At 44.5% G+C, this 26,736-nt stretch overlaps 1 protein-coding gene across 7 annotated transcripts in view; it reads left to right on the forward strand.

The window, feature by feature from the left end:
* Positions 1–926: 926 nt before the first annotated feature.
* MYBL1 (MYB proto-oncogene like 1) overlaps positions 927–26,736 on the forward strand; it is a 673,529-nt gene continuing 647,719 nt past the window's right edge. For 3 of the 7 annotated variants that reach the window (XM_078687219.1, XM_078687216.1, XM_078687217.1), the window contains exon 1: positions 927–1,174. In XM_078687219.1, the coding sequence (XP_078543345.1) occupies positions 1,152–1,174 (23 nt within the window). In that variant the 5' untranslated portion in view covers positions 927–1,151. Of the gene's footprint in view, positions 1,175–25,468; positions 25,615–26,736 lie in introns of those variants that run through there. The other 4 variants (XM_078687213.1, XM_078687214.1, XM_078687218.1 and 1 more) reach the window with 2 other exon arrangements.

Raw genomic sequence — 26,736 nt, forward strand, 5'->3', positions numbered from 1 at the left:
ATATAAGGGGCAGTTTTGATTTGATGGTCCTGTAACCCTTATAGTGCCAACATGTTTCTGTCTACACTAATGGCTAAAAATGGTCTGCGGCATTCATCAAGGTGGGTTTGTTTTACTAATACTCCCCTGCTAACATCTCTTTTATGAAAATATACCCAATCATGCTAATTAAATATTTTTTAGGCATGACAGAAGCATCATTGGATTAGAGGATGAGGTTAGCTTGAGTGTTTTTAGCTATTTTTTGGAATGAGAGCTCCTTGTACATAAACGGTGACGGTTTAGGAGTGAGCTGACTGGTGCGGTGTCAATAAAAGTCACCAGAAGACTCCACCTCACCATAGACAGGGTGCCCCCGTCCTGCGTTTTCATTTGACGACCTAACGCAATTTCGGATTCGCTATCCTATTTTACTTTGGTTGAACACGCAAGATATCTGAAAACAGAGATTTCTGTGAGAAGTTCCTAGCATCGAAGCGTGCCTCTTTCGTCGTGAGTCTGACTTAAAGTATTTCTGCTCATGTCACGTCACACTGGGGCACATTGCCGAAGACGTGTAGCCCTGGGAAAGGCGGCAGCCCAGGAGGCACGCTATAACCACTGTCCCGATCAGCTGCGACCCCGGAAATCGCCGAGTAACGGGTGAAGGCGGGAGAGACCAGGCTCAGAATGCCAGATTACGTGACCGTCACGTCACGTGATGTTGTTGCTAGGGACGCCTAAAGAGAATCCCTCCGAAGTGAAACAGACTAGGACACTGTCAGCTCAGTGATCTTCGAGGCCCTCCTTCCCTCCCTGTCAGTAGCTCGTGTGGTGTTTTCGTGCCAGCGCGCGCTCACGCACACCCACCGCCTCGCGTGCTGCCCTGTCAGCCAATGGGGAGCGAGGCCGCGTGCGCACATTCAAACAGCGTTCTGGAAGGAGGCGGGCTGCAAGATTCGGCGGCACAGACAAACTAGATCATCAACAGAGGGAAAAGCAGCCGCTAGCCATAGCCGGGGACGGTGCCAAGCCGCGCAGCGCCGTGGACAGGCTCTGACAGGATCCGATCCCCTCCTGAGGCAGAGCACTGAGGGTGACCATGCCACGGCCCCCGCACCGTCGGCGCTGAGTAGACATCGCATCCCACGAGCTGCACCCTCAGTGCGGGCATGGCCCGGAGACCGCTACGCAGGTAAGCGTCTGCACCCGCCAGAGGGGATCCGAGCTCATGGAGGTGATCTGCACCATGTTTAGAGTGGGGATCCAAAAACTGAAAAAGGGAAATTAATCTGCACATGCCCCACTTAGGGAGCCGCTTTTGTCTCCCTGACAGGCAGACCGGCCCAGGGCTAGGAGTCACAGGTGCCTCTGAGAGGATGCCCGGGACGGATGCGTGCCAGGCGCCTTCCCTGTCAGAAACTGATCAATGCCAGTGAGACCTAAGGGGGCTCTGGGACATCGATGGACTGGGAATGGTCGCATTATAGTTAGTAACAGTGAAAGACGCCTGAGTTTTATTAATAGTCTCTGCCGCCTAGAATGTAGCAATAGTTACCCGAGATTTAGAAATAGCGATGAACACCGGAAACCGAGTAATACGAGCAGGCGTCAGAAATATTCAGGAGTGATAGTGGGCATTGAACCTTAATTTGTAATGACGATGTATATCTAAAATGTAGTAATGGAAATGGACAAGCGCCATTAGTAATAACGAGGGAAACTTTTTATTTTTAAAAAAAAATGAGAGTATATCGCTTTAAATTTCTTGTGCTGGCAATTTCTATTTACTCATTGGCGAGTCGTTTGGCATATAGGACCGGTCATTTAGACTTCTGGATATGTCGCCCTATAGCTGGTATCTTTGGAAAGGTGTGCCCGGCGTGTCTAGGAAGAATGATCGTATCAAGTCTGGCAGGTTCATATTTTGGAGCGATGACTCGCTTGTCGCTTCATTTTCAACGAATGGTGACCAAGAAAGGTAATTTCCATGCCTGGCGTCTTAAATTGCTAGAAGAGTTGCCTAGGTTTGTGATTCGCACCTTGCACTTAAAACACGACTGCACAGATGACTGCGGATTCGCTGTGACTGGCGACGGACCTGTTACCGTCCTATAGCAAAGGGATAAAATGGCCTGAAATTGTTTTGCTAAAAATCCGACCATATCCAGTGGCCGCATATCTTCGTGTCAATATACTGTAATGTTTTTTAAACATAGTGCTCGTGGATGCAAATATTTGTAGTTTCGAAATCACTCCGTTTAATGTGGTATTTTCACAGTGCTTCATAACACTCGTAAGTTTACCTCTTCTCTCCAGTGGCCAATCGTGCGCCCATTTCCTCGATGTGTAGTATGTTGGCTCGTAAAACGTGTTGTTTTTTGGTCGACTAATTATAGTGCTGAGTGTGGCGTGGCCCACAAGTAATACAGTGGATAGGAGGGATATTCAGGAGAGGGATTGCAGCATTGTGGGCATGCTCAAATGCCACCATCATATCCAGGTCTTGCAGTTTTAATAACTCTCATTAGTTGGTATTGTTGGAGTCAATTACTAACCCTTGTTAATCTCTAGTTTGTTTCTTATGGTGATGGTTGTCATCTCTTTTGATGTGTCGTCTAGATGTTTTTATTTTTAGCAATTCCATGAAAACTTTTTTCCAAATGTATTTTCTAATTTAGCCAGAGGACCTCCTCAATTGCACTACGCGTTTGGTGGACAGCATAGATCGTTGCTCACCACAATGAATCAATTACCGTCGTGTTTAGGTCAGTCTTCATAGTTGTGGGTGGATTTTATTGTCTAAACGTTGAGCGAATGGTAGTCAGTTCTTTAGTAATAAAAGCAGACTGGATGGTCCACATGGCTGATAACCAGACATAGGTACTATTTTCCATCTATGCACTTTTGCTTAGTGGCAGTTTAAAAATTCATATTTGCATTTTATAGATAGCAATAGATGCAGTGGCCTTATACTAGGCTTTTTTTTGTTTTGGGGTTCTGATTTCGTGTGCACTGAGTTTAGCCCTGCAACAAACTAGAAAATGCTGCAGGCCTACACTGGTTATGACTCATGTCTAGAATTTTAAGCAAAAAAATTGCTTTCACGTACATGTTTTTGATGTGTGATTACATTAGTTTTGCGCATCTTTTTATCTTCATTTTCCAACGTAAACGTTACATCTCGATTCAGAACTTTAATTTGTTCTCAATTAAAACTGCCATCAACCTAATTTACCCAAGGACGTTTCCTTTAAGTAAACTTTTCTCAAGCTTACAAAGTATATTATCTAAGAAGGAACTGTACAGTTTGAGAAGAATATTATTCCTTTTACTGTGCCATAGATAGATGTTCCAGTACACTAACAACAGGCCTATTTAAATAATCTTTGTTGAAAGTTCAGATGTAAACCGAATAGTGTTGACGGCTGTTGTTTCAAAGCTACTTTCTATATTAATATTTTTTTAAGATACATGTACAGTGCTCCTTATACTTTCTAGGTAGGTCCTAATCAAAAAGTACTTGAATAAATAATAATGGGATGGTGTATCTTCATGTATACGTTATAAATATATTGCATGTCACAGAGGTTCCAGGACTGTAAAGAGGCTATAGGCAGAGTACCTTAAAATGCGTGTGAAAGTCCAAGGTGGTAGTCCTAATAAGTGGGCCTTGCCTGCCCCCATGTGTGCGGCATTTGCGCTCTTGAGGACCTCGACATGTGGATTCGCCTACATGAGTGCCCTCTCTGCTGCACATGCCGGTCCTGCTGGGATATTACTACTCACTTGCAGTAAGGTATTACAAGAAGGTAATGATGTTTTCTTAATTAATATTAAGTCTTCTTGCCATAAGAAAATGATACACACGCAATTATAGGGAGATTAGTGTCTCCTACTTATAATGTTGCAAAGAGCTTCAATCTGTGCACTGTCCACTCTGGGATGGAGCTGAAACTAGAACTTCCAAACTGATTTAGGACAGAACAGTAATGGAACGTCCTTCAACAGAGTCAGGTTAACCATCAGTTCTGGGGGCTACACATGATTTAGAATCCAGACATGTTGCAGAAATAGCATGGTGGTAAAACCTGTTCTGTCTGACACCCATGGCAATTTAGTTCCAGTCATAATGGCCGGTCGCCCACCATAAATCTGGAGATTAAGTGCGTCTGGCGGATCTTGGCACATGAAAGACTGCCCTAGAAAGGATGCAGACTTTCAGAAAAAGTTTTTAGTATAGTGTTCCTAACGTGCTGGGCAGCCACTCAGCATATTAGGAATTTCGGTATGGGGCAATTGCAAACAAACCCCCCCAATTTATATTTCCTTTTTCAACAACTGCATTTGGATTCATACATTATAGTATATAGCATGGCTCTGGTTTCTTTTCTGCCAGAGGTTTATCCCTTAAAGTGGCTTCGTACATGGCAGATCGAGTCGCTTTGGTTGAAAATCTTTCAGCGTCTTGGAGGAGAGGTCTAAATATAATGGATTTTCCAATGCCACCTGTGTGGCAGTGGAATCTCTACTACAATTGTTGGTGGAATTCTTCTAGCCAAGCTCTGAATAAAGGCCCTAGCAAGGTGTGCATTATACCAGAGGCTTGACTCTACTGGTTTTCATTTTCCTTTTAATATTGCTACTCCTATTTTAACTGCTAGAAATATTGTACGGTCTACACATTCAATCTGTAGGGAAGTGCTGGGAAGCGTGCGTTGTCACATGAGCATTAAACAAGGATACAGGTTTGTGGCCTGGGGCAATGCTGTGTAGAGAGGTATAGAGTGAAAAGAGAGGCAAGCTGGATGGCTGCCTGGCAGGGTTGCGAATACAAGGAAACGTTGGGATTTTTTAAAATTCTAATATCTTTCATAGTATACATTGGCACGGAAACCTGCAAGTGACATACTATTCAGGTAATCCTAGGTTTTCTTGTTTGTGTGATAAGATGTGATAGGAGTGTGGTATCGTGTTAGAGGTTACAGCGCATGTATGAATTCACAGTTGTGTGGAGAAGGGCTCTCAGAACGAGGCATTAGCCCCAGAAAAGCTGTACGGCCACATTTCAAGGTCAGGATTAGCACCACTTTTGAAGGGGAAGCCTGGTAAATTATAACAGTAATGCTTACATTGAAGTTACGTTTACAGCTTATTCAAGAGTAAAAGGAAATGTACACTATCATCCTATTGCCAGACAGAGATAACACTTTAGAGACTCTTAAGTTGTTTCAAACCACTGCTTGTCTCTGGAAATGTAAACACTATTCCAGTGAGCTGATTACGTTTAACAAGCATTGGCAAAGCCAATAGGTTCTGGCGTTAAAAGGCCAAGTGGTTGGATTTGCCAATGCTTCTTGGTAATGTCATGCTAATGTTTGCGTGAAAACATATCTATATGCATGGCTGACAATGTTTGAATGGCCTTTCTATTAAAGGAAACCCTTTCCAAGGTGGCTGCAAAGGGGTGTGTCGTGAACTGACCTTAGGTATGCATCTTGATTCATAGTGGCCAATTTAATTTACAACTCTGACATGTTGGACAACCATATTAGAACAGCAAATTAAATTGTAAATATAACATAGTCAAATAACATTGTGCAAAGAAGGAAAAAAGGAGCAAGCGGCACAGCACCACTTGCAGTTGCTAGACAAACCTTTAAAAAACAAGGAAAATGAAAAGAAATGCGAGGGCCAAGTGGTTGGTGATTGCGGGTGAGGTAGTGGGGTGTGGGACGCCAAAGGAGAACATGCTTAAAAGATAAGAGAGAGCAGGGGTAAAATAACTGTCTTTTCTGCGTTCTAAGCTTTTTTTTTTTGGTTTGTTTTTAACTTTTACTGGACTCTTTACATTTTCTGGCCTTAGAACTCTGTGCATTTTACTCGTGCTAACCAGCAGTAAAGTGCATTTTCTCCCTTTTTAACATGGTTGAATTGGCATGTTCCTAATTGGTACATTTAACTTGCGTATCTGTCCCTACTAAACGGTTTCAAAAATTAAGTTAAATGTCACTAGCAGACTATAGCTCCTGTTGTGCGGTCTACTACAGTGATGGTGTAAAACATGGCTTCAGGCCTACCAGTGTGGCCTGATTGTAGCAGTGTAAAGGTAGCATGACTGTACCAGTGTAAAAAAACTGCAATTCAATGTCTTAAAAGTAACCCTTTTAACAGAACGAAACGTCCCCTTTAAATATTAATGTCACCCTTTTTTAGGCCTTGTAGCCCACAAGACAGAATGCATGGTATTTAAAAATAGGACATGTAGAAAAAAAATGTCCTTACAATGACTAGCACCCAAAAGCTATTTTTCACTGTGGAGGCTTAGCTGTCCTATATAGAAAACACAGATACAGATTAAATATCCTTTTTAAAAAAAATTCTCTTCATTAATGAACAAAAAACAATACAGTGGTACAGCTTGTGACATGCGGTGCATAACCTAGCACACAGGCTGGCTCAATTGTGCGGTGGTACACAGAGATAGACCCAATAACATAAGCAGCACACTGACGAGAATCCCAAGATGCCCCCTCGGAGCCAGTCGCAAGAAACTTGTCCCACAAGAGCTGTGTACAGTAGTGGGGACTAAGGCAGGCCACAGTAGTTTCTTCACATGTCCCATATTTTGTGGAATTTATGGGGGCAACCTCTCCCCTTGTAGAATTTTTTTTTAATGTGTCATGCACCAAGCTTAGTCCAAGTGCCATCTCTCCAGTTGCCATAGTACTGAGGATCCCCACAATTGTGCCACATTTTCATGCTACTACAAGGCCCAGGTTACAGAACAGGCGTTGGAATCGGGTATCTTCATTATCACTCCAAATGGTAAGGACACAGTCTTCCTTCTGGGAGCAGCTGTAAGCCTGATGCTGCCTGCAGGACCCACAGTACCCTTCCCCGGCACTGCTATATGGCGTGGAACTCTTCCATCATATGCATAAATGTTCCCTTTTGGGCTGCTGCTCCTAAGGCTCACCTTGCTATCAGCCCTCCAATCATGGCCAGCAGTGCTCTAGTATAATAGGTCCTATATAAAATATTTTGCTGAATGAGGTGAAACCCAGTCTTAATTGCTACGTCCCTAGGACCCATGAGTGTCTCAGTCCACTCCTCATTGGACATTTCGCAATGACCTTGCTCCCATAGTCCCGCAACGCCTGCAAAGCGTCTGTCAGATTATTCATGCGCTTTCTGTATATAAGGGAGATCGCCTTGCATCTGAGGGGTTTGTCCATACAGATGAACATCTTGATATTCTATCTGAGGGATGAGAGTATCTACAAAAATAATTAAACAACTATTTTAACAGTTATTAAAAATCCAATTCAATGGGGAACTCAGATTTTTAATAAATATGAAGGAAACATAACTCTGGAAAACTGCAGGTTGATTTTCATTTGCTCTCAAACTTCTCCCTGCCACTATTTGGCATTTGAATAGGTATGAAATGCCCCCAGGAGCAAAAAATGGGCAGAGATGACTCTTGAAAACTCTCCGGCTATGTAGGGTGGGGACTGTGATCATCCTTTTTGACATTATTTTCAAACCCTGTGCTTCAAAAACCCTACTTTATTTCTATCAGCTGTCTGTCTCCTGTTTTTTTGGGCATACAGTGGGCGGCCTCAAACTGGATTTTAGTGTTAGATGTGGTAGGCGACTAGGACTACTATAGTACACTACCCCCTTCCTCCACCCCAAGGCCTCAAAGCCCAAGTTTAGTGTGACTGAAGACTTTTGCTATATTAAATATGCCCAAAGTAGGTCAGGTTGTCTCGGGGAACGTTTGTACCCTATTCGTTAGGGCATGCCCAAGAGTCATCCCCCCCAAAATCTTGTGCCATGTATAAATATGGCATCTCCAGGCACCCACTTCAGAACGCTGCTGGACCTGAGGAAAATCAGAAGAGGACTGAACCTGCTGTCTCCGACCCGAGGAGAGGCCTGAAGGACTGGACCTGCTCTCTTGTAACCAGGACAAAGAAGTGAGCTCCAAGGGACCTAAAGCTGACCTCCTGATCAATCTACAGGGAAACAGCAAGGCACAAGATGCTTTTCCTGCAACTACCTGATTGGTCAGCGGCAACTGGACATGGACTGGACCCTGCTGTTGGCCTCTGTCTGACTCTCTGTGAGTCTCTTAATACCTCTCTGAAGTGGTGGGGACCTTCAGAAATGTCCTCAAGTGGTGGATTGGGACTCACAGGACTAAAGTGAGAAGGTTGGTGTATCTGACCCACGCACCATAGCGGTCAGCGCCAAATTGCATCTAGGCCCCGGTCTACTGTGACCAGTGACTATCATTGGCACTTTGAACTGTTCCAACCTAAAACTTAAAAAAAAAATCATATCTCAAGTTCCCCTTACTGGATTTTTGTCCTGTTGGTGTCATTTTATATATTACAGTTGACCCTATCTTTCTAATTCGGTTTAGGAGTTTTATAGTTTTGCATTTCAACGTTATTGCTGTTTTGGTCATGCATAAATATTTCACACCTTGCTGTAAGCTAAGTCTGTCTGCTTTGTGTTATAGATACCAGGGTGTAGAGCTCAGGCTAATTTTGTGAATGTGAGGGCTAACCCTGACAAGGGTATGACTATTCCTTGAGGTGCGAAGGTCCCTTTTCAAATAAACCAGTTTCTTACTGGAGTCATTAACAAATGTAGTGAGAGGAGCCAGGCATGCGAGGGCTTCACCGCTGTTGGTGGTGACTCCCGTCACTCTTCTTGAATAAAGCATACAGTGATTAATTCTCCTCTGCATTCATTCTCACTGAAATTTAAAAAAAAAGATTTACACCCTGCATGTCATTGCAGCCTCCCAAGAAGCAAAAAAGTAAACAGTGGCTTGAACTATCCCCTTACTGCCATCTCCTTACCCCTCATTAAACAAGTATTGTGCACCACTGACTCTGCCATAGGTTTTTGTTGACATATCTGTGTGTAATTTGTGGTTTATGGCTGTAATGTCTTGGTTTAATATTTACAAAACCCCCAAGAAGCATACAAATGTTGGATTTTATCTTTTGGTTGAAAGCTCAAAGTAGAGCTCAGTGACTAACCATATCTTGTGGTGTTTTGTTCTTAATGTAAAATTGAAAGTTGGTCCATTTGACCTTGAAGGAGAGCTCGTGTGCATGGAAGAACAAGAGCTACACTTTTACCTCAGGAGAGAGTGCATCATGACTTGCTGCTGTTGAGTGCACTTGAGCAATAGAAGGCCACCACTACATTTGGATTGGCTAAAATTATGCCAGGGAGGACCACCTGATGACGCCAAAAAAGTAGCAGTGGCTTATCCATAGATGTGGCCATTACTCACTAAGGGTGTCCACCAGAAGCCACAGATGTACACTCTATAGCAGAGATGTTGTTCTTAGGGGAAACGGCCTTTACAACGAAGCCGTTTCCCCGAAATCTTTAACCACGCATGCAGTACAACGCATGCGTGGTTACCACTAATGCCTTTACCACGCATACCTTTACTACGATGTTTGTAGTAAAGGCATATGTGGTAAAGGTTAAAAGAAAAAAAGGGGGGCTTGGGGGGTTTCCCCCCCAAATAAAACAACTCACCATAAGTCACGTCGGCGTCAGCGTCGTTTAAGAGAAATCGGAAAAAAATGCCGTTTTCTCTTAACGACGTATGACGTCACCACGCAATTATTCGAGGAAAAGTTTATCCGTGGTAAACGAATTCCGTTGTAACGCATGCGTGGTAAAGGCATGCGTTGCAACGGAATTCGTTTTATCATCATATATTCGTTCTTAGCTAGGGACACCCACCAGATTCTGGGGATGCCCACACTGCATGGACAGCAACAATTATACAAGGGATGGCTACAGTACGGCAGTGATATACATCGTGGGAACCTAGTTACAAAGCAAACAAGCAACCAAACCCTTGATAGATAGCGTGCAGTGTAAAGCATTTAACCACGTTTTTTGACTGCTAAATTCGACTAGCCAGCCATTAATTAGATTAGCGTTTAACCGCATCAGCGCTAGCGGTTTTCCCGCTGTGCGCTGAAGTTTTGTAAATACCGCGTTACATGATGAGCTCAGCTCGTCATGAGCGTACGAGAGGTGTACCTCATGACGAGCTGAGCTGGTCATCAGCGTGGAAGGGGTTAACATGCAGCAACCATCCCATAAGCTGATTCCCCAATGTTGATCTGCTTTTGGTGATTTTTCCACGCCAGTCCATGGAGAACACTCTTAGAGCAGCCGTTTGGGAGACCCTTTTGGGAAGACATTACTCAAACTGCCCTTGGATAATACACTTGCAAAATGCCCTGAACACATGACGGTTATGCACCAACAGCTCCAGCACTAAATAAATAAGTCATGGACAGTCCTGCCAGGGGAAATTGGCACACTGCTTATTGGGTCCAGTGGCATAAAGGACAAGTCTACATTTTATATAAATCTGTATTCAACTGTTTGTTTACTGAACTTTAGATCTGCGTGGCCATCATAAAAAGGTGCCTGAAGTGTTGCGGACAATGTGATGCGTAGGTTTAATATTTACTTCGCCTTGTATGCGTGTGCCTGAAATTGACAGAACGTCAAAAAAGGTTTTGACTAACCAAAGTTGTCATCCAGCTCTAAACCAATTGGGTGTGATAAGTCCCCAAATGTCTGCAAATGTAGTCAACTTCCTGAAAGTTGCTTTCGTCGTTTGCATAAAGAAGAGAGTTGATAAACTTTGGAGTTTGAATTGGTAGCCTGGATGACCTTTGTCGAGCTGAGACTAATGTTTTTTCACACTAATTTAATGCTGTCTCTGGATCTGGCGGTCTGGGAATTCTTGTTATCTGACAGCCGACTAACATAAATTGGGCATCCTTGACATCTTTCCAGAATCCCAGGCATTTTAAACAGGATGATACTACAGGGCAGTTGCTGACACGGTTCTTACATTCTCAATTGTTTTAAGACCGGTCTTCATTTTTATAGTTTCTTTGATGATATTGTTAAGTTTTCTGGAGGCTTGCACAGCTAAGTGTTGTGTAAGGGAGGAGATATGTCTGCTGTTTCTGCAGTTGGGAATATAGCGCTACCAGTGTGACTTCTCCAACCTCACAAATAGTGCTGCTGTCTAAAGCCTACAGGTGTGAGATGAGTGTAACTTTTCATTGTCCTATCACATCCTCAAAGTAGATTTTTTTGTGGTATAAGTTGGTTGCTTATTTACTTGGAAGGGACAGGATCTGTAAATTGAAGGAGTAGACTATAAACATCTTGAAAACGGACTGGAGGCCTGGTTGAATTCTTGAGCCTAGGTATCTGAAGCGCATGTATAAACAATGACTTTTCAGCCAGTGCTTTTAAAACTTGGCTGAAAATAATACTGTAGCCTCATTTTTTCACAATATTATTTACTGGCAACCTCTCCCACCCAAATGCCCCTATCGAGTGCCAGACTTGATTGGTGTAATAGTCACTATTTGTGCAAAACGTGGTTAATTTATTGGAACATTGATCTGAAAAGTGCAACATTTGACCCCAATTTTTGTATAGGTTTCCTCTTCTCTGAGAAGGAACCTTTTCTCCGGCCTCTCAAACCCACTCAGCAGAACTCGAGTGGAGATTTGACTTTGTAGCTTCCTTCACCCAGCCACATATTGTAATGTGGGGCAACAATTGAAACCCTACTACTTTGTGAATTCACCAGCTGCCACTGCTTTAAAGTATTGCATCTGCCTGTTAACTACCTATCAGCAGGTTGTGTAAACTGAAGGTGCAGTTGCCAAGATCTGTTTGGCTTGAGAGACCCTGATGACACTGAGAGCCCGAGCCTAGTTACATTTCAGTGCTGTGTGGGGTTGGTAGGAAAGTTTCAGTTTTGGCTAAAAGTGAGTTCCCAGAACTAAGAAAAATAGTTAATTGTTGCACAATACAAGATGGCCAGACACGCTAAGTGATACTGAGAGAGCGCAAACTGATATAAATATATGAGTACATCACACTTACCTATAGAGAGCATAATTCATGAAGAGAAATGCCATGAGTGCTAATAGTATCTGAAATTATATTCTAAATGTATAGCTAATATAGAGATTTAAGTAGAAGTGGAACTAATACAGAAATGTGTGACATTATATGATTTTATTAGACGTGATTATTTTGAATCTATGTCGTGTAGCTGTTAACATATAAGATGGTCTGTGGTAAAACGCAGAACGTGGTAGGCCTCAGGGCCAGAGCTGGAGCTAAAAGGGAAGGTGTTTCTTTTCACGACACAGATTGTTTAACGTTTTTGGTCATTGCATTAATGGGCCATGATTTAGAGTAATGTTTTCTAAATAATAGAATAAGAGTTTTAACATGCTTTAATAATGAAGGAATTGAATGCTATAATCATAATGTGAAATATTGTAGGCCTGAAATGTTTTAGCATTGATTTACACGTACATGTCTGGGCTGAGAAATGTTGCAAGCCTTTTTAGAAGTCTATGAGAGTTGGGTTCTTGGCGGCAGATATCTGTCTGCAACAGGAAAGGGGGGATCCAATTATAAGTGAATGAATAGAGGCCTGTTCAGTAGACGGCCCAGACATGGAGGAGGGTTCTGGAATGTTTAAGGGGTATCAGCGGGCCGGAGAAGAGACTGAGAAGCAAGGTCAACTCTAACGTCTGAGGCCCAATACAAAGCATCATGGAAAAAGCCTGAAGTTGCACCACGTGAGAGGCGTTTCGCAAGGGGCGTCTCAAATGTTGTTGACTGTTTTGTATTAGGGACAGCACCCCTGGGTGGAGTTAGAGCAGAGACCTGAGGACCCTTTAGAGAGCGGATGGGTAGGCAGTGAGGGGTCATGACTGGAGAACTTTAGGTTTTCACCAAGAGACTTAGAGTGGGTGACTTCCCTTGGGGGTCATTCATTGCTGACACCTTTGTTAGGTTGGGATTTGGTTAAGTAGGGATACCATCTAGAACAGGGTAGGGACGCCTAACCTGTGTTTGTTTTCCTCCAACCTAAATGAAGGAGAGATATGCGTCTATGCTGATAGCTTTGCTATTTTTAGAACTTGTGTTAGTGATTTCTGTTGCTCGTCTGAGGGCTTTTCGAGAGCACATGTATGTAATTGGACCTGTGTACCTCGTGAATCTCATTCTGAGATGCTTGTATTTGCAGCTCATTATATCTTTACAATAAACTTTCGAAACCTAGAAGTTGTCCGTGATCTTTGAGAGTAGAGTCCTTTCTTGGGTGAACTAATTTGCAGATAGGTGTACTGTTTCCTTCCAAGACAGGCAATAAAGGTTCAGTCGACCAGATCGAGGTTTGGATCAATAGATATAAGGTATCGATCAAAATCTCGCCCCTTCAGTTGGTAGCTATAGAGGATGGTTGCCTTCTTGAGGACGGTGACCTAGGCCAGGTTAGCTTACCCCAAGGCCCCTAGAAATCGATGATCGGAAGAACAGCCCGCAGATGAAGATCCGGATGACGTGAGACAGAAAAAGCAGCAGTATCGGTCGAGAGTGAGTATAAAGGGTTATGCGTGTTAGATTGCGGTGTTTTTGTATTGTATCTATGTTGTAATGTCTGGCGGAGTTGAATGTCTGTAGAGTGACTGTGGAACAGGTTGTGAGCGCGCGCAACCGGTGGAAATCTTAAGTTCAAGGAGAGCTTAAGTGGTTCGGGTGTATCGGACACCCAGAGTAATTGTCAACTAGTGTGAAGGGGGTCATGAGGTACCATTGATCACCCGAGAGACCGAGATAGGGGGAACGTAAGAGTGAGTGCGTGAGTAACGGACGCTGGTCGGAAGTTACTGTGTGTGTAAGTAACCTATCAGAGAGACGATAGACATCTCGTCAGTTGGTTGACAATTACAGATAGACTGTGGACGTACAGTCGAGAGAAGTGACCGCTTGGTCGGAAGTAGTCATTTTTCAGTGTATGAATGGGACGCATGCATAACCGGGAGACGAGTTGAGAAAGGAGGGGTGCTGCTGCGAAGCGGAGAAAAGAGACGACAGGTGGTGTCGCGCAGTGATTGGCTGACAGGAGAAAGACCGCGCTGTGATAGGCCAGCTAGCGAACACGTCATACAGGGTCGCGAAGTGATTGGCTGACAGGAGAAAGACCGCGCTGTGATAGGCCAAGCTAGCAAAGCCGCGACAGGATTGGTGGATTGTCATCAGGAAGTAAACAGAGTAGCGAGGCTGAATTTTGTGCGCATAATTATGAAGTGTTTTAAATGGTTGAAAGCGCTGTTTAAGAAAGAGAGGCGAGGATCGTATGAAGGGGAAGAAGCCCCGCCGGAGGGTACGCCAGCTCGTTATATGGCAGTAAATGTTGGGTTGCATACGATCCTTTGGATATCAGAGTGGAGTAAGATTACAGAAGGAAACGAGGAACTGACGTTCCCGAAGTACGGGACGTTCAGATTAGAGGTGTTACATCGATTGAAATCAGTCATGACCTCAAAGAGACCCTTGCCTAGACCAACCCAGTTTGAAGCCCTTGAAGCATGGCTTAGGGCAGCGCATGAAAGGAATATGAACAGACGACAAGAAAGGGTGAAACGCTCGGTAAGGGCAGTACAGGATGCCAGGTGGGATGCGGATGCTAAAAGATGGAGAGTGCATAATTTGGAAATAAATAAACTGTACCCAGTGTTAGAGGCGCCAGTAAATAAAAGCCCCCTAGAAGAAGATGATGAGAGCGAAACAGAGGACAGCCTGATAAACAGATTACTGACAGACAGGCCACCCCCGTATAATAGAGCAGGGGGAGAGGTCGAGAATACTGAAGGAGAAAAGGGGGGCAATGCAGGAGAGCATAGACCGCTTCCCAGTTCAGAGTGGGATCCTGAGCCAAAGAAAGAGTTGCTCCAGCCTAGTCAGGTGCAACAGGTAGTCGGTAGGTTTGTGGTACAAAGAGCGCCGGAAACGGAAAGCGCCACATCCTACCCATTACCAGATGCACTACAGGTACCTGTTACCATAGGTCCTATAATATCGATATATGATCAAGAGAGAGCAAAAGGGGAAGAACGGAAACGGAAAGACAGAGAAAGAGCAGAGCAGGCAAGGAGGAACGATACCACTAATTCACCAAGTCAGATGCCGATACCCAGAGAGTGGAGCACCCCGATGCACACAGCAGGGGACCCAGGAGGGGATCCTGGGGGCCCTAAATGGCCAATGGATCTGAGGGGATCTGGACGAAAATCCTTTCAAGAGCTAAATGAGTACATGAAGCAGTGGGATGAGGCAGTGAAGGCTCAAAAGTGCATCAATGCTGCAGAAGCAGAAAGGGAAAGTCAGGACAGCAGAGCACGAACTCACTGCGGGGCTGGGGAGAGTAGCCCGGAGTGGGACTGTAGAGGGAGTAGGGGAGTCACCCATTGGGCCCGGAATGGAGGTAGAACAGACCTGGAAAACGGGGGCCCCGGGAGTGAAGGGGTGGCGTGCCCAATACTCAGTGAAGGGGAGAGGAGAGCGCAAGAGTACAGGAACAGCTTTAGGTGTCCACACTGTGTGCCTGCCACCAGAGAACAGAATGGGAGTTGTGAGAGGTCGCACCATAGTCCCTGTGATGACAGAAATGAGCGCAGCCCAGGGAATATGGGGAACCAGGAAGGATCGTATCGGATACTGAGCGATACGAGGCAAAGGGAGTGTAGCGACCAGAGGGAAAATAACAGAGAGATGTGCGGTGTGAGGAGAGAAGAAGACGAGAGTGGGCAGAGAGAGAGTAGGGATAAAAGGCCCGTGTTCCATCACCTTCCAAGATCGGATGGCCGAGCATGGGACCTGGAGAGATGGGAGCAAGGGAGGCCACCCATTAATTCTCCTGAGCCCAAACGCAGAGCTCGAAGTTGGGATGGTAGGGAGACCAGTGAGCCCCCTTCAAAAGACATATTGCGAGCTGAGATAAAAGCCAAGAGACTTGATGTCTCCAGCTTAAGGTCAGATCTGGATGACATGGTAGATGGTACCCTGCCTTTAGAAAGAATGGAAATGTATGAACAGGATGAAATACTGTATATGGCAAAGGACATCACACGAAAGGCGAGAGCAGTCCATGAGAAGTTAGTCGAACTAGCAGGCAAATATATGGTGGATCTGTCAAGAACCAAGGCATTACAGGGTAACCACAGGCTACATTACTCAGATCGAGACCTAGATGAGAGGAGAACGATTGGGCTGAAAACACACATAAGGGAACTGATTACTGGAATAAGGACATGGAGAGCACTAGATAAATGGGAAGAGAGGTGGTCCAAGAAAGGGACCGGCAGGAGAAGCATGATTGGTATGACTCCAGGACAGCAGGGGATAGAAGCTTACCCTTTGCGTGAAGTTGCCAATGGGAGCTATGTACATGTCCCTTGGAGTAGGGGAGATTTAGCTGCTTTTACCACATCTTTCCCCAAGTTACGAGAGAGCCCCGTGGAGTGGTACAAGCAAGTCGAGAGGTTTGTAAAGATCTCAAAAGTCCTATGGATAGATCTGAACACGCTGTTTGACATTGTAGTACCAGGAGATCTGTGGACAGCATGCAAGGTTAGCGCTGAGTGGCCCATAACGGAGCCAGAGAGAGATGCTAGGACTAATGGGCCGTCCGAGATCGTGATGGCAAAATTCGAGAGAGTGATGACTTGGCTGAAAGAAAAAGTGCCAATGCAAGACATAGATTGGGTCAGAATAGACAGAACGAGACAGGAACCCAAAGAGACAGTCCATGAATATTACGAGAGATTGCTGAAGGCGTTTAAACAGTATAGCGGCTTGGATGTAATGGATCCAAAGGACATAGGGCAATTTGTGTCCAAGTTCGTCCTGGGACTGAGACCGGATATTAGTTTAATGATTCAGCAACACTCGATTTGTTGGCAAAGTAGACCCCTAGATGAAATACTGAGATATGCCAGGTACTGCTGTGATGAGGTAGACTCCAAGACTAAGAAACTAAAAGAGAAGCTGATGGTGGTACAATTGCAGACAGCAGGAAAGGGGGGACCGCAACAACAGCAGCAAGGGACAGGTACAGGAGGTAAGAAGCAGTACAGTCAGAACAAGGGTAATGAGGAGAGTACTACCTTTAGACCCAGAGTAGACATAGCTACCTTGAAGAAAACGACTAGGTGCCACCAGTGCAACGAGTTGGGGCATTGGAAACGCGAGTGCCCTTACAATGTAGAGATCGGAGAGCAAGAGATAGAGGAGGAAGAGGTCCAGAGCGCACCTATGAGAGGGGCGACGCCATACCAAGGAAAGGTGCTCAAAGGGGGGGGGGCTCCTCCCCGAGCCCAGTTCCCGCAACCTCCTCGAGTAGGGAGTATGGGTAAGACCTATAGACAAATGCCCCTGTTTGTGGAAGGTGAAGAATGCTATTATGTGGACCCATTAACCGGACAGAGAGTGGAAAGAGAAGACTGCACCCTTGGGGCAGCCTTAGAGGTAGATCAGAGGGGACCCTATGTGGAAGCAGAAGTAGCAGGGTGCCCTACGACATTTCTGGTGGACACAGGAGCCACTAGATCCACGATCAGATCAGCTGCAGTTCCAGACCTGCCCATGTCTGGAGAGACCATACAGGTGGTAGGGGTCGCAAACAGGAGAATAACCAGCCAATTGACAGAACCGGTACAGGTGAAAATAGGGAAGTACAGCGATGAGCACCAATTTGTGGTTTGCGATTCAAGCCCTGTGTGTCTGCTAGGAAGAGACCTGTTGTGCAAATTGAATTGTACTATATATTGTACACCCCAGGGAGTGGAGGTATTGACTAATGATGATGATGCAGATTTCAAAGTTGCAAACTCAAGAATATGTGTGGAGCTGTACCCTACTTTGACAGTAGACGAGCTTCCCTGGGATTTGAGAGAGACAGTGGCATCAGAGGTATGGGATTTCACTGGGGAAGAGATTGGATTGGTCAAAGGGGTGGACCCAGTGAAAATTGTAGTGAAACCGCATGCTGAGTTCCCAAGAACACCCCAGTATAAATTGACTCCAGAAACGATTGCAGGCATAAAACCCGTGATCGAGTCCATGATTAAACAGGGAATACTGAAAGAAATCGTGGGTAGTCCATGTAACTCCCCGATTATGGGTCTGCAGAAACCCAATGGGAAATTTCGGATAGTACAGGACCTGCGAAAGATTAATAACATAGTCGTTTCATGTTGTCCAGTGGTACCGAATCCATCAGTGATACTGTTTCAGATTCCATTCCAAGCTGAGTGGTTCACTGTGATAGATCTTTGTCAGGCTTTCTTTTCGATCCCTTTGGACGAAGATAGCCATTTTCTTTTCGCATTTAAACTGGAAAATCGCGTCCTAACATGGTGTCGTATCCCTCAGGGGTATACAGAGAGTCCATCGATCTTTAACCAGCTTCTGAAGAAAAATCTTGAAAGTCTAGTGCTGCCCCAGAAGTCAGTTCTGGTCCAGTACATAGACGACCTCCTTGTGGCGTCAGAGACAGAAGAAGCTTGCAGGGAAGACTCCATTGCTTTGTTAAATCACCTAGCTGCCAATGGGCATAAGGTATCCCCGGGAAAATTGCAGTACTGCCTGACAGAAGTGCAGTACTTGGGACACAGAATTGAGAAAGGCAAACGAAAAGTGTCACCAGATAGGATAGAGGCGATCATGAAAATGAATGCGCCTCAGACCCAGAGAGAGGTCAGGATGTTCCTAGGGATGGTGGGTTATTGCCGACAGTGGATCGTGAACTTTTCACTGAAAGCAAAACCTTTGCAAAAACTGACGCACAAGGAGGTGAGTGATCCGGTACCATGGGACAAAGACTGTTTGATGGCATTCTTACAGCTGAGAGAGGACCTGTGTCGTGCTCCGGCATTGGGAATGCCTGATTACAATAAACAATTCTTTCTTTACTGTTGTGAGAGAGAAGGTTGTGCGTTGTCTGTGTTGGTCCAAATCCATGGGAATGCCCGTAGACCAGTTGCTTATTTCTCAGCTACTTTAGACCCAGTAGCCGCAGCGTTGCCCGGATGTCTCAAATCCGTTGCTGCAACGGGTGTCAGCATTGAGAGATGTGAAAATATCGTCATGGGGCACCCGTTAGAGGTGTGCGTGCCACATTCTGTTGAACTGTTGATGACCAGGACCAAAACACAGCATCTGACCAATAGCAGGCTCACGCGCTATGAGCAAGTTATTCTTGCTGCAGAGAACGTGACCCTCAAGAGATGCTCTGTTTTGAACCCTGCTACCTTAATGCCACTTCCAAATGATATTGATGATGATGATGAATATACAGACCATGACTGTCTCGATGTGACTGAACTATGCACCAAACCCAGACCCGACATCGTAGATGAGCCACTGACCGACCCAGACGAAGTTTTCTTTGTCGATGGCTCATGTGTAAGAGACGAAGTTGGGCAGTTGAGAGCAGCTTATGCTGTTTGTACCATTGAAGGAGTTGTGGAAGCAGGGTGCCTGGAAGGAGTAAACTCCGCTCAGGTAGCCGAGATTATTGCCCTAACACGTGCTTGCTTAGCAGGCAATCAAATTCGAGTCACCATCTACACCGACAGCCAATACGGGTTTGGGGTAGTTCATGATTACGGGCAGTTATGGTCTCAAAGAGGGTTCATGACTTCTTCAGGCTCTCCCATTCGCAATGGAGAGTTTGTGCGCTTGTTGTTAGAAGCATTGCAATGTCCAGCAAGTATCGCAGTTGTAAAGTGCATCGCACATACCAAAAATGAGGACTTTGTTTCGAAAGGCAATAGATATGCTGATGAAGTTGCGCGGTATTGCGCAGAACAAGGTTACTCTTTCACAGAGGTGGATGTGGGTGGAATAAATGTAAGAACTGAATTAGCCATGATACTGGAAACTGTTGATACTTGGGATGAATTGTCAACCATGCAAGAAAATGCTCCTGATTCAGAAAAGGAAACATGGGTAAAGGCAGGATGTGTAATGGGTGAGACTCATTTTTGGGTCTCAGCAGACGGCAGAGCAGTGTTGCCCAATGAGATGGTGAGTCCAATGGCTAGACTCATACATGGTCCCGTACACTTAGGGAGAGATGCTATGCTGAGAGTGTTTAGACAGACTTGGTACAATCCTAAGTTTAGAATAGCAGCAGAAGCAGTGTGCCAGCGTTGTGTGACCTGCCAGCAGCTGAATGTAGGGAAAAGAACACCAGTTGCACTAAGTCACATAGGAAGGTCTGGAGGTCCATTCAACAGAATGCAGATAGATTTCATTGAAATGCCAAGATGCAACCGCCTCCGCTATGTCCTGGTGGTTGTTTGTGTGTTCTCCAGATGGGTTGAGGCATACCCTACACGTAGGTGCGACACCCTCACAGTGGCTAAGTTACTGCTTAGAGAACTTATCCCTCGTTTCGGGGTGCCGGCCTTTTTGGAATCAGATAGGGGAACACATTTTAACAGCGAGCTTGTGAAGATGATTTGTGTTGCACTGAATATAGACCAAAAGCTCCATTGCAGTTACCGACCAGAAGCCTCAGGAATTGTGGAACAAATTAATGGCACGATCAAGTCCAGAATAGCGAAAGTTTGCTCCTCAACGACCCTGAGTTGGCCTGACGCCCTGCCATTAGTACTCATGAGCCTTCGTAGTACCCCAGACAGAAGAACAGGGTTGTCACCACATGAGGTGTTAATGGGGAGAGCAATGAGACTGCCATCTATTCCAGCTACTGCACTGTTAAATATCACAGATGATATGATCCTGGACTATTGTAAGGGGCTGTCTGACGCCATGCGTTCTGTGTCCCTTCAGGTGCAGGCTGCAGAGGTTCCAGCGTGCCAGGGCCCTTGCCATGACCTGTATCCTGGGGACTGGGTCCTGGTGAAGAAACATGTGAGAAGAAGCTGCTTGGATATTCGTTGGCGTGGGCCCTACCAGGTCATCCTGATCACAAGTACAGCTGTAAAGGTGGGAGGCCTGCCCAACTGGATACACGCGTCGCATACGAAAAGGGTTCCAGCACCTCTGGAAACAGCTCCTCTCTCGGATGGACGTCCAGCTGAGGACCAAGAAGCCATAGAGGGGGCTAGCCAAGCTGTAGAGGTGCCAGTGGAAGCAGGGAACGAGTCTGACCAAGCTGAGGACGGTCAGTACAACAGCGAAACAGAAGACGCTACAGAAGGAGAAGACAGCTGGGAGTACGAGTCTGACCCTGACAGGTCTGAAAGAGAGCGAGAACAGACCAGAAGGAGAAGGAGTAGAAGGGCACGTGGAGAAGCAAATTGGCCGCAAAGAAGAAGTTCTAGCCTGAGGTCAACTCCAGAAGCAACCCTTCCTCCGATATCAGAAGACTCAGACCCAGAAGAAGGTGCTCAGGGCGCTGAGGCACCGAACCGAAGGAGGTCAAGAAGAGTGCGTGTGCCTAACAGAAGATACTCCACACCTGAGTGGACATATCTGGCGACAAATGTCTGTGAAACCGGAGACAGGGAGGATCCGAGCGGTGGTGGTGTCCAGTTCTGAGCCCATTATCACCGTGGAAATACAACTGTTGGTACCCGGTGTCGAACAAGAAGGGTCACTAACATTCGTGCTCCCCAGACCTCCCCGCCTCAGCAAGTTAAAACACATGTTTCTTACAGAATTGAAATTCCCCGACTTTGGTACCACGATAACAGCACATGAAGAGCATACTCTTCGCATGGAAATATTGAACTATGCTATTGAAGCTGCAACCACAAATCTAATAGTCGATTGTTAAAGGACTTTGTAAATAAAGCAAGCAGAAGAAAAGAAGATTACCTAGCGCCCAGGAAGCAGAGAATTTTAGGGAACCCCTTGAGTGGATGGAGAAGGGCTAGGGTTGTCTTTTTGAACTGAGAAAGGACTTTTTGCGAAAAAGGCTGTCAGCCTCCAGCTGTGTGGATTCTAAAGACAAAAAAAGGATTGAAAGAGACTGTAAAGGAACGAGAGGAAAAGAACTTTTTTTGCAAAGAGAAAGGGAAAAGCTAGATTGTCTGACGAAATGGAGGCCGGCACCCCGAACCGCAGAGCTAAATGTATAATAGGTACACTAATAGTAGGAGTGATAATATTAATAGCTTTAGTGGTAACAATTTCTTATGTAAAGGGACATGAGGAAGAGGTAAAGGTAACTGATGCGAATTCTGTAGTAACTCTTACACCCACTGTTGCAGGTGAGAAAAGGGAAAACACTCAAGAGAAAGCGTTATTGGCTGCAGAAGCCCGCAGGTTACATGTAGACGAGTCCCAAGGAGACTTTAGGTCAAATGCTTATGCTAAACTTTTGTATGAATACGTGGATGCCATGGAGGTTAAGGATTGCTACGTCTGCATGCAGTTGCCTGCGTCTGTAGATGAGGGAATTCGATATCATCACCTCCCTCTGACATATGGCATTACATGTAGCTTATTGCTTAGTATATTTTATGAGAGAGATAGTTTTGAATACTATTTCTCCAATTATGATTCTGTGTTGCCAGAAGTCCCGAATTATAAGCAGATGAATAAATGGGATTACTGGAGGAGTGAAGACAGATTGGCCAAGTTCTTCATTCCTTGGATTACCTTAGATACTTCACATGCCCGTAGAAATAACCTGACATGCAAGGTGTCAGAAGTCGAGAAGAAGTTCATAGGGCAGGTGGATGATCGTTACAGGAGACAAAAGATTTTGAAAAAATCAGGACAAGGGAAATTAGATTGGACCGAGGAAGAGAAGTCACACAAGAGAAAGGGTAGTAGTGGTCCAATAGCTTTAGATAAAGCGCAGAAAGGAAAGTTATGTCTTCACCGAGCCAAAACGTATTATGAAAATGTATACGTGGGTGAAGTTGACTGTGAACATGCTTTTAATTTAGAGTACTACACTAAGGATTTCCTGAAGGGAATGCAAGTGATCCCAAATGTGTATTTTGTATGTGGAAGAAATGCTTACGTGAGACTACCTGACAACTGGTATGGATCATGTTACTTGGCAATTGTCTTCCCCAAAATATATCATGCACAAGACTTATTGATCATTGAGGGCCAGACATCATCGAGGGGAAGGAGAGATTTAGGCGATGCAGAAATGGTTGGAGATGTCTTTGGAGCTATGTTCCCTCTTTTGGGAATAATCCTTAATGATGTTAAAATTAGACGACTGGCAACAGTTGTCGACAGGTTGTCTGCCAGCACTGCTCAGTCCTTAATGCTGGTAGAAGGAGAGATGCAATCGATAAGGGCTATGGTTCTTCAAAATCGGCTTGCATTAGATGTCTTATTAGCAAAAGAGGGCGGAGTCTGTAAGGCTTTGAAGGTTCAGGAATGTTGCACTTACATTCCAGACCTTTCAAAACCCCTTGAGAAAGTTATTAAGAACATAACTAATATACACAAAGAGATCGAAGACTTGAGTAGAGAAAATGTCTGGGAAAAGGTGGGCCACGGAATGAGTACAGTTGGAGGGTGGTTTTCCACCTTAGGCAAAAGCTTTATTTGGTATATCCTAAAGCCTATCATCATAATATTGATCTGTGGGATAATATTGTGGGGATTGGTGAGGGTATTCAAATGGTACAGAGCAAGAAGGTCAGAAAGGGCCCAAAGAGAACAGTTGCAAAGATTGGCTGCCATACAAGATAATCAGTACAGGAGCCTGAGAGCTCTGGAAGCGCAGAGAATGCCAGCAATAACTGCAGTTTAAATGTTAGTGATGACCCCGAGAGGTCATCAAAGGGGGGAACTGAGAGAGCGCAAACTGATATAAATATATGAGTACATCACACTTACCTATAGAGAGCATAATTCATGAAGAGAAATGCCATGAGTGCTAATAGTATCTGAAATTATATTCTAAATGTATAGCTAATATAGAGATTTAAGTAGAAGTGGAACTAATACAGAAATGTGTGACATTATATGATTTTATTAGACGTGATTATTTTGAATCTATGTCGTGTAGCTGTTAACATATAAGATGGTCTGTGGTAAAACGCAGAACGTGGTAGGCCTCAGGGCCAGAGCTGGAGCTAAAAGGGAAGGTGTTTCTTTTCACGACACAGATTGTTTAACGTTTTTGGTCATTGCATTAATGGGCCATGATTTAGAGTAATGTTTTCTAAATAATAGAATAAGAGTTTTAACATGCTTTAATAATGAAGGAATTGAATGCTATAATCATAATGTGAAATATTGTAGGCCTGAAATGTTTTAGCATTGATTTACACGTACATGTCTGGGCTGAGAAATGTTGCAAGCCTTTTTAGAAGTCTATGAGAGTTGGGTTCTTGGCGGCAGATATCTGTCTGCAACAGGAAAGGGGGGATCCAATTATAAGTGAATGAATAGAGGCCTGTTCAGTAGACGGCCCAGACATGGAGGAGGGTTCTGGAATGTTTAAGGGGTATCAGCGGGCCGGAGAAGAGACTGAGAAGCAAGGTCAACTCTAACGTCTGAGGCCCAATACAAAGCATCATGGAAAAAGCCTGAAGTTGCACCACGTGAGAGGCGTTTCGCAAGGGGCGTCTCAAATGTTGTTGACTGTTTTGTATTAGGGACAGCACCCCTGGGTGGAGTTAGAGCAGAGACCTGAGGACCCTTTAGAGAGCGGATGGGTAGGCAGTGAGGGGTCATGACTGGAGAACTTTAGGTTTTCACCAAGAGACTTAGAGTGGGTGACTTCCCTTGGGGGTCATTCATTGCTGACACCTTTGTTAGGTTGGGATTTGGTTAAGTAGGGATACCATCTAGAACAGGGTAGGGACGCCTAACCTGTGTTTGTTTTCCTCCAACCTAAATGAAGGAGAGATATGCGTCTATGCTGATAGCTTTGCTATTTTTAGAACTTGTGTTAGTGATTTCTGTTGCTCGTCTGAGGGCTTTTCGAGAGCACATGTATGTAATTGGACCTGTGTACCTCGTGAATCTCATTCTGAGATGCTTGTATTTGCAGCTCATTATATCTTTACAATAAACTTTCGAAACCTAGAAGTTGTCCGTGATCTTTGAGAGTAGAGTCCTTTCTTGGGTGAACTAATTTGCAGATAGGTGTACTGTTTCCTTCCAAGACAGGCAATAAAGGTTCAGTCGACCAGATCGAGGTTTGGATCAATAGATATAAGGTATCGATCAAAATCTCGCCCCTTCAATACTTTTATGCTTTTTCACCATATGACTCACCCACACTGTTAAGTTAGTGCACAGATATTTTAATATCTCTGATGGTATTGGAGTTTATGTTTGAAAAAAAACATTAGTTTCATTCTATGGTATGGGTAACACCACATGCAGTTTCCTTAAGTGGATGAGAACTTAATCTTAGAAACATAAAATCAGTGCCGCTGCTGCACCACAGACACAATGCTCACTTACCAGCTGTTTCACAGTCTGACCACCCCACTCTGGTAAACCTTCACTTCAGCAGTAGTCCATAGTTGTAGGCTCTGGAAGGAGTCTATTTTCAAACAATGTGAATGTTCCGGAAGCCAACCGTTCCCTGCCATCCACTTCAGCAGGTGATCTGAGTCACAGCCAGTCCTGGAATGGCCTTCAGAAAGTTGATCCACTCGTGGCGGTGATGGAGAGACAGGATCATCCACACCAGGAGCTATGTCTGGAGTGTGTTGGTGGAAATTCTCCATTTACAAGCAATGGATTTTTCAGCTTTGCAGCCAGATCCCATTTTGTCCAGTAGGTCCTTTTTTCTGAGTATGGAATCTCCTTGGTTTAATTTAAAGGTTAAACAAATGAATTTTCTAAAATTAACTATAGCAGCCTAAACGTTGATGTTCATTAAAATTGATTGGCAAATCAAGAATGATTGTACATACAATGCTATTGTGTAGATTGTTTATCTCACACCAAAGCAGGATACCCCAGGCTCAGAATTTGAGAAATCCAGCATCCAAGGGCTTGAGTGTTTAAATCGTTGCTTTTTTTCCTAGGAGCTAAATTGATGTTCCTTAAAGAGCCAACTCTTCAGTTGGCACTGCATTGCAATCAGTGTAGTCAAAAGCCCAGTTCCGAATTTCCAAAGATAAACACCTATGAAACTGAATACTCCGTGCTTCAGTCTAGCCTTGTCTCTTCAGAACCTTCATAGGCAACATTTTCTGTTTTGATAAAGTGTGCAGGCCTGTCAACAGAGATGATTGGCTTTGTTTTTTTTAACTATTGATGTGTAACATTGTGAAAACGTTTCCTCCGACTAATAACTGAAGTATGTCGTGCTGTGCTGCCATGCCAGAGTTTTAAGAAATCTGTTCACTGTGTCTCTAAGGGAGCACTTGATTAAGCCTACAAATAGTTTTTTAAATGTGAATGTCCATTTATTTCTCTAACACGTGCTACCAGAATTGAAACCTTTTCTAGTAGGCGCCTGACCTCAGACCAGATGAGCAGACGCTGTGATTAAACACTCTGATCTCATAGTTCTGTTGGCAGCCTTCCACTAGCTCACACTTCCACCCTTACTTCTGTGGTTGGGCCCTGGGTTCTCTTCTGTGGAAACCATGAGATGCGTAATCTGAAATAAGCGTTTTAAAAAAAAAGTAACAATTAATCTAAGGACTTGGGGCTCGATGCGTTTTTTAAAGGATTGTAAGTGAACACAGATGACAGTTTTGTAGAAGATGTCATACCCTGCTGGGGAAAATGGAAGCAATATATTGATAGAGTTTGGGACCATTTGAAGAGCTGAATGCTGCTCATATAAAATAAACATGTTGGATCACTTCTGTTTTAAGCTTAGTGTACTTCACATTTGCACGGTCATTGGCAACTATTCTCTTTTTAATAAAAGACTTAGTTGAT

Source organism: Lissotriton helveticus, chromosome 4_1 (genome assembly GCF_964261635.1).
Source record: "Lissotriton helveticus chromosome 4_1, aLisHel1.1, whole genome shotgun sequence".
NCBI classification, from domain to species: domain Eukaryota; kingdom Metazoa; phylum Chordata; class Amphibia; order Caudata; family Salamandridae; genus Lissotriton; species Lissotriton helveticus.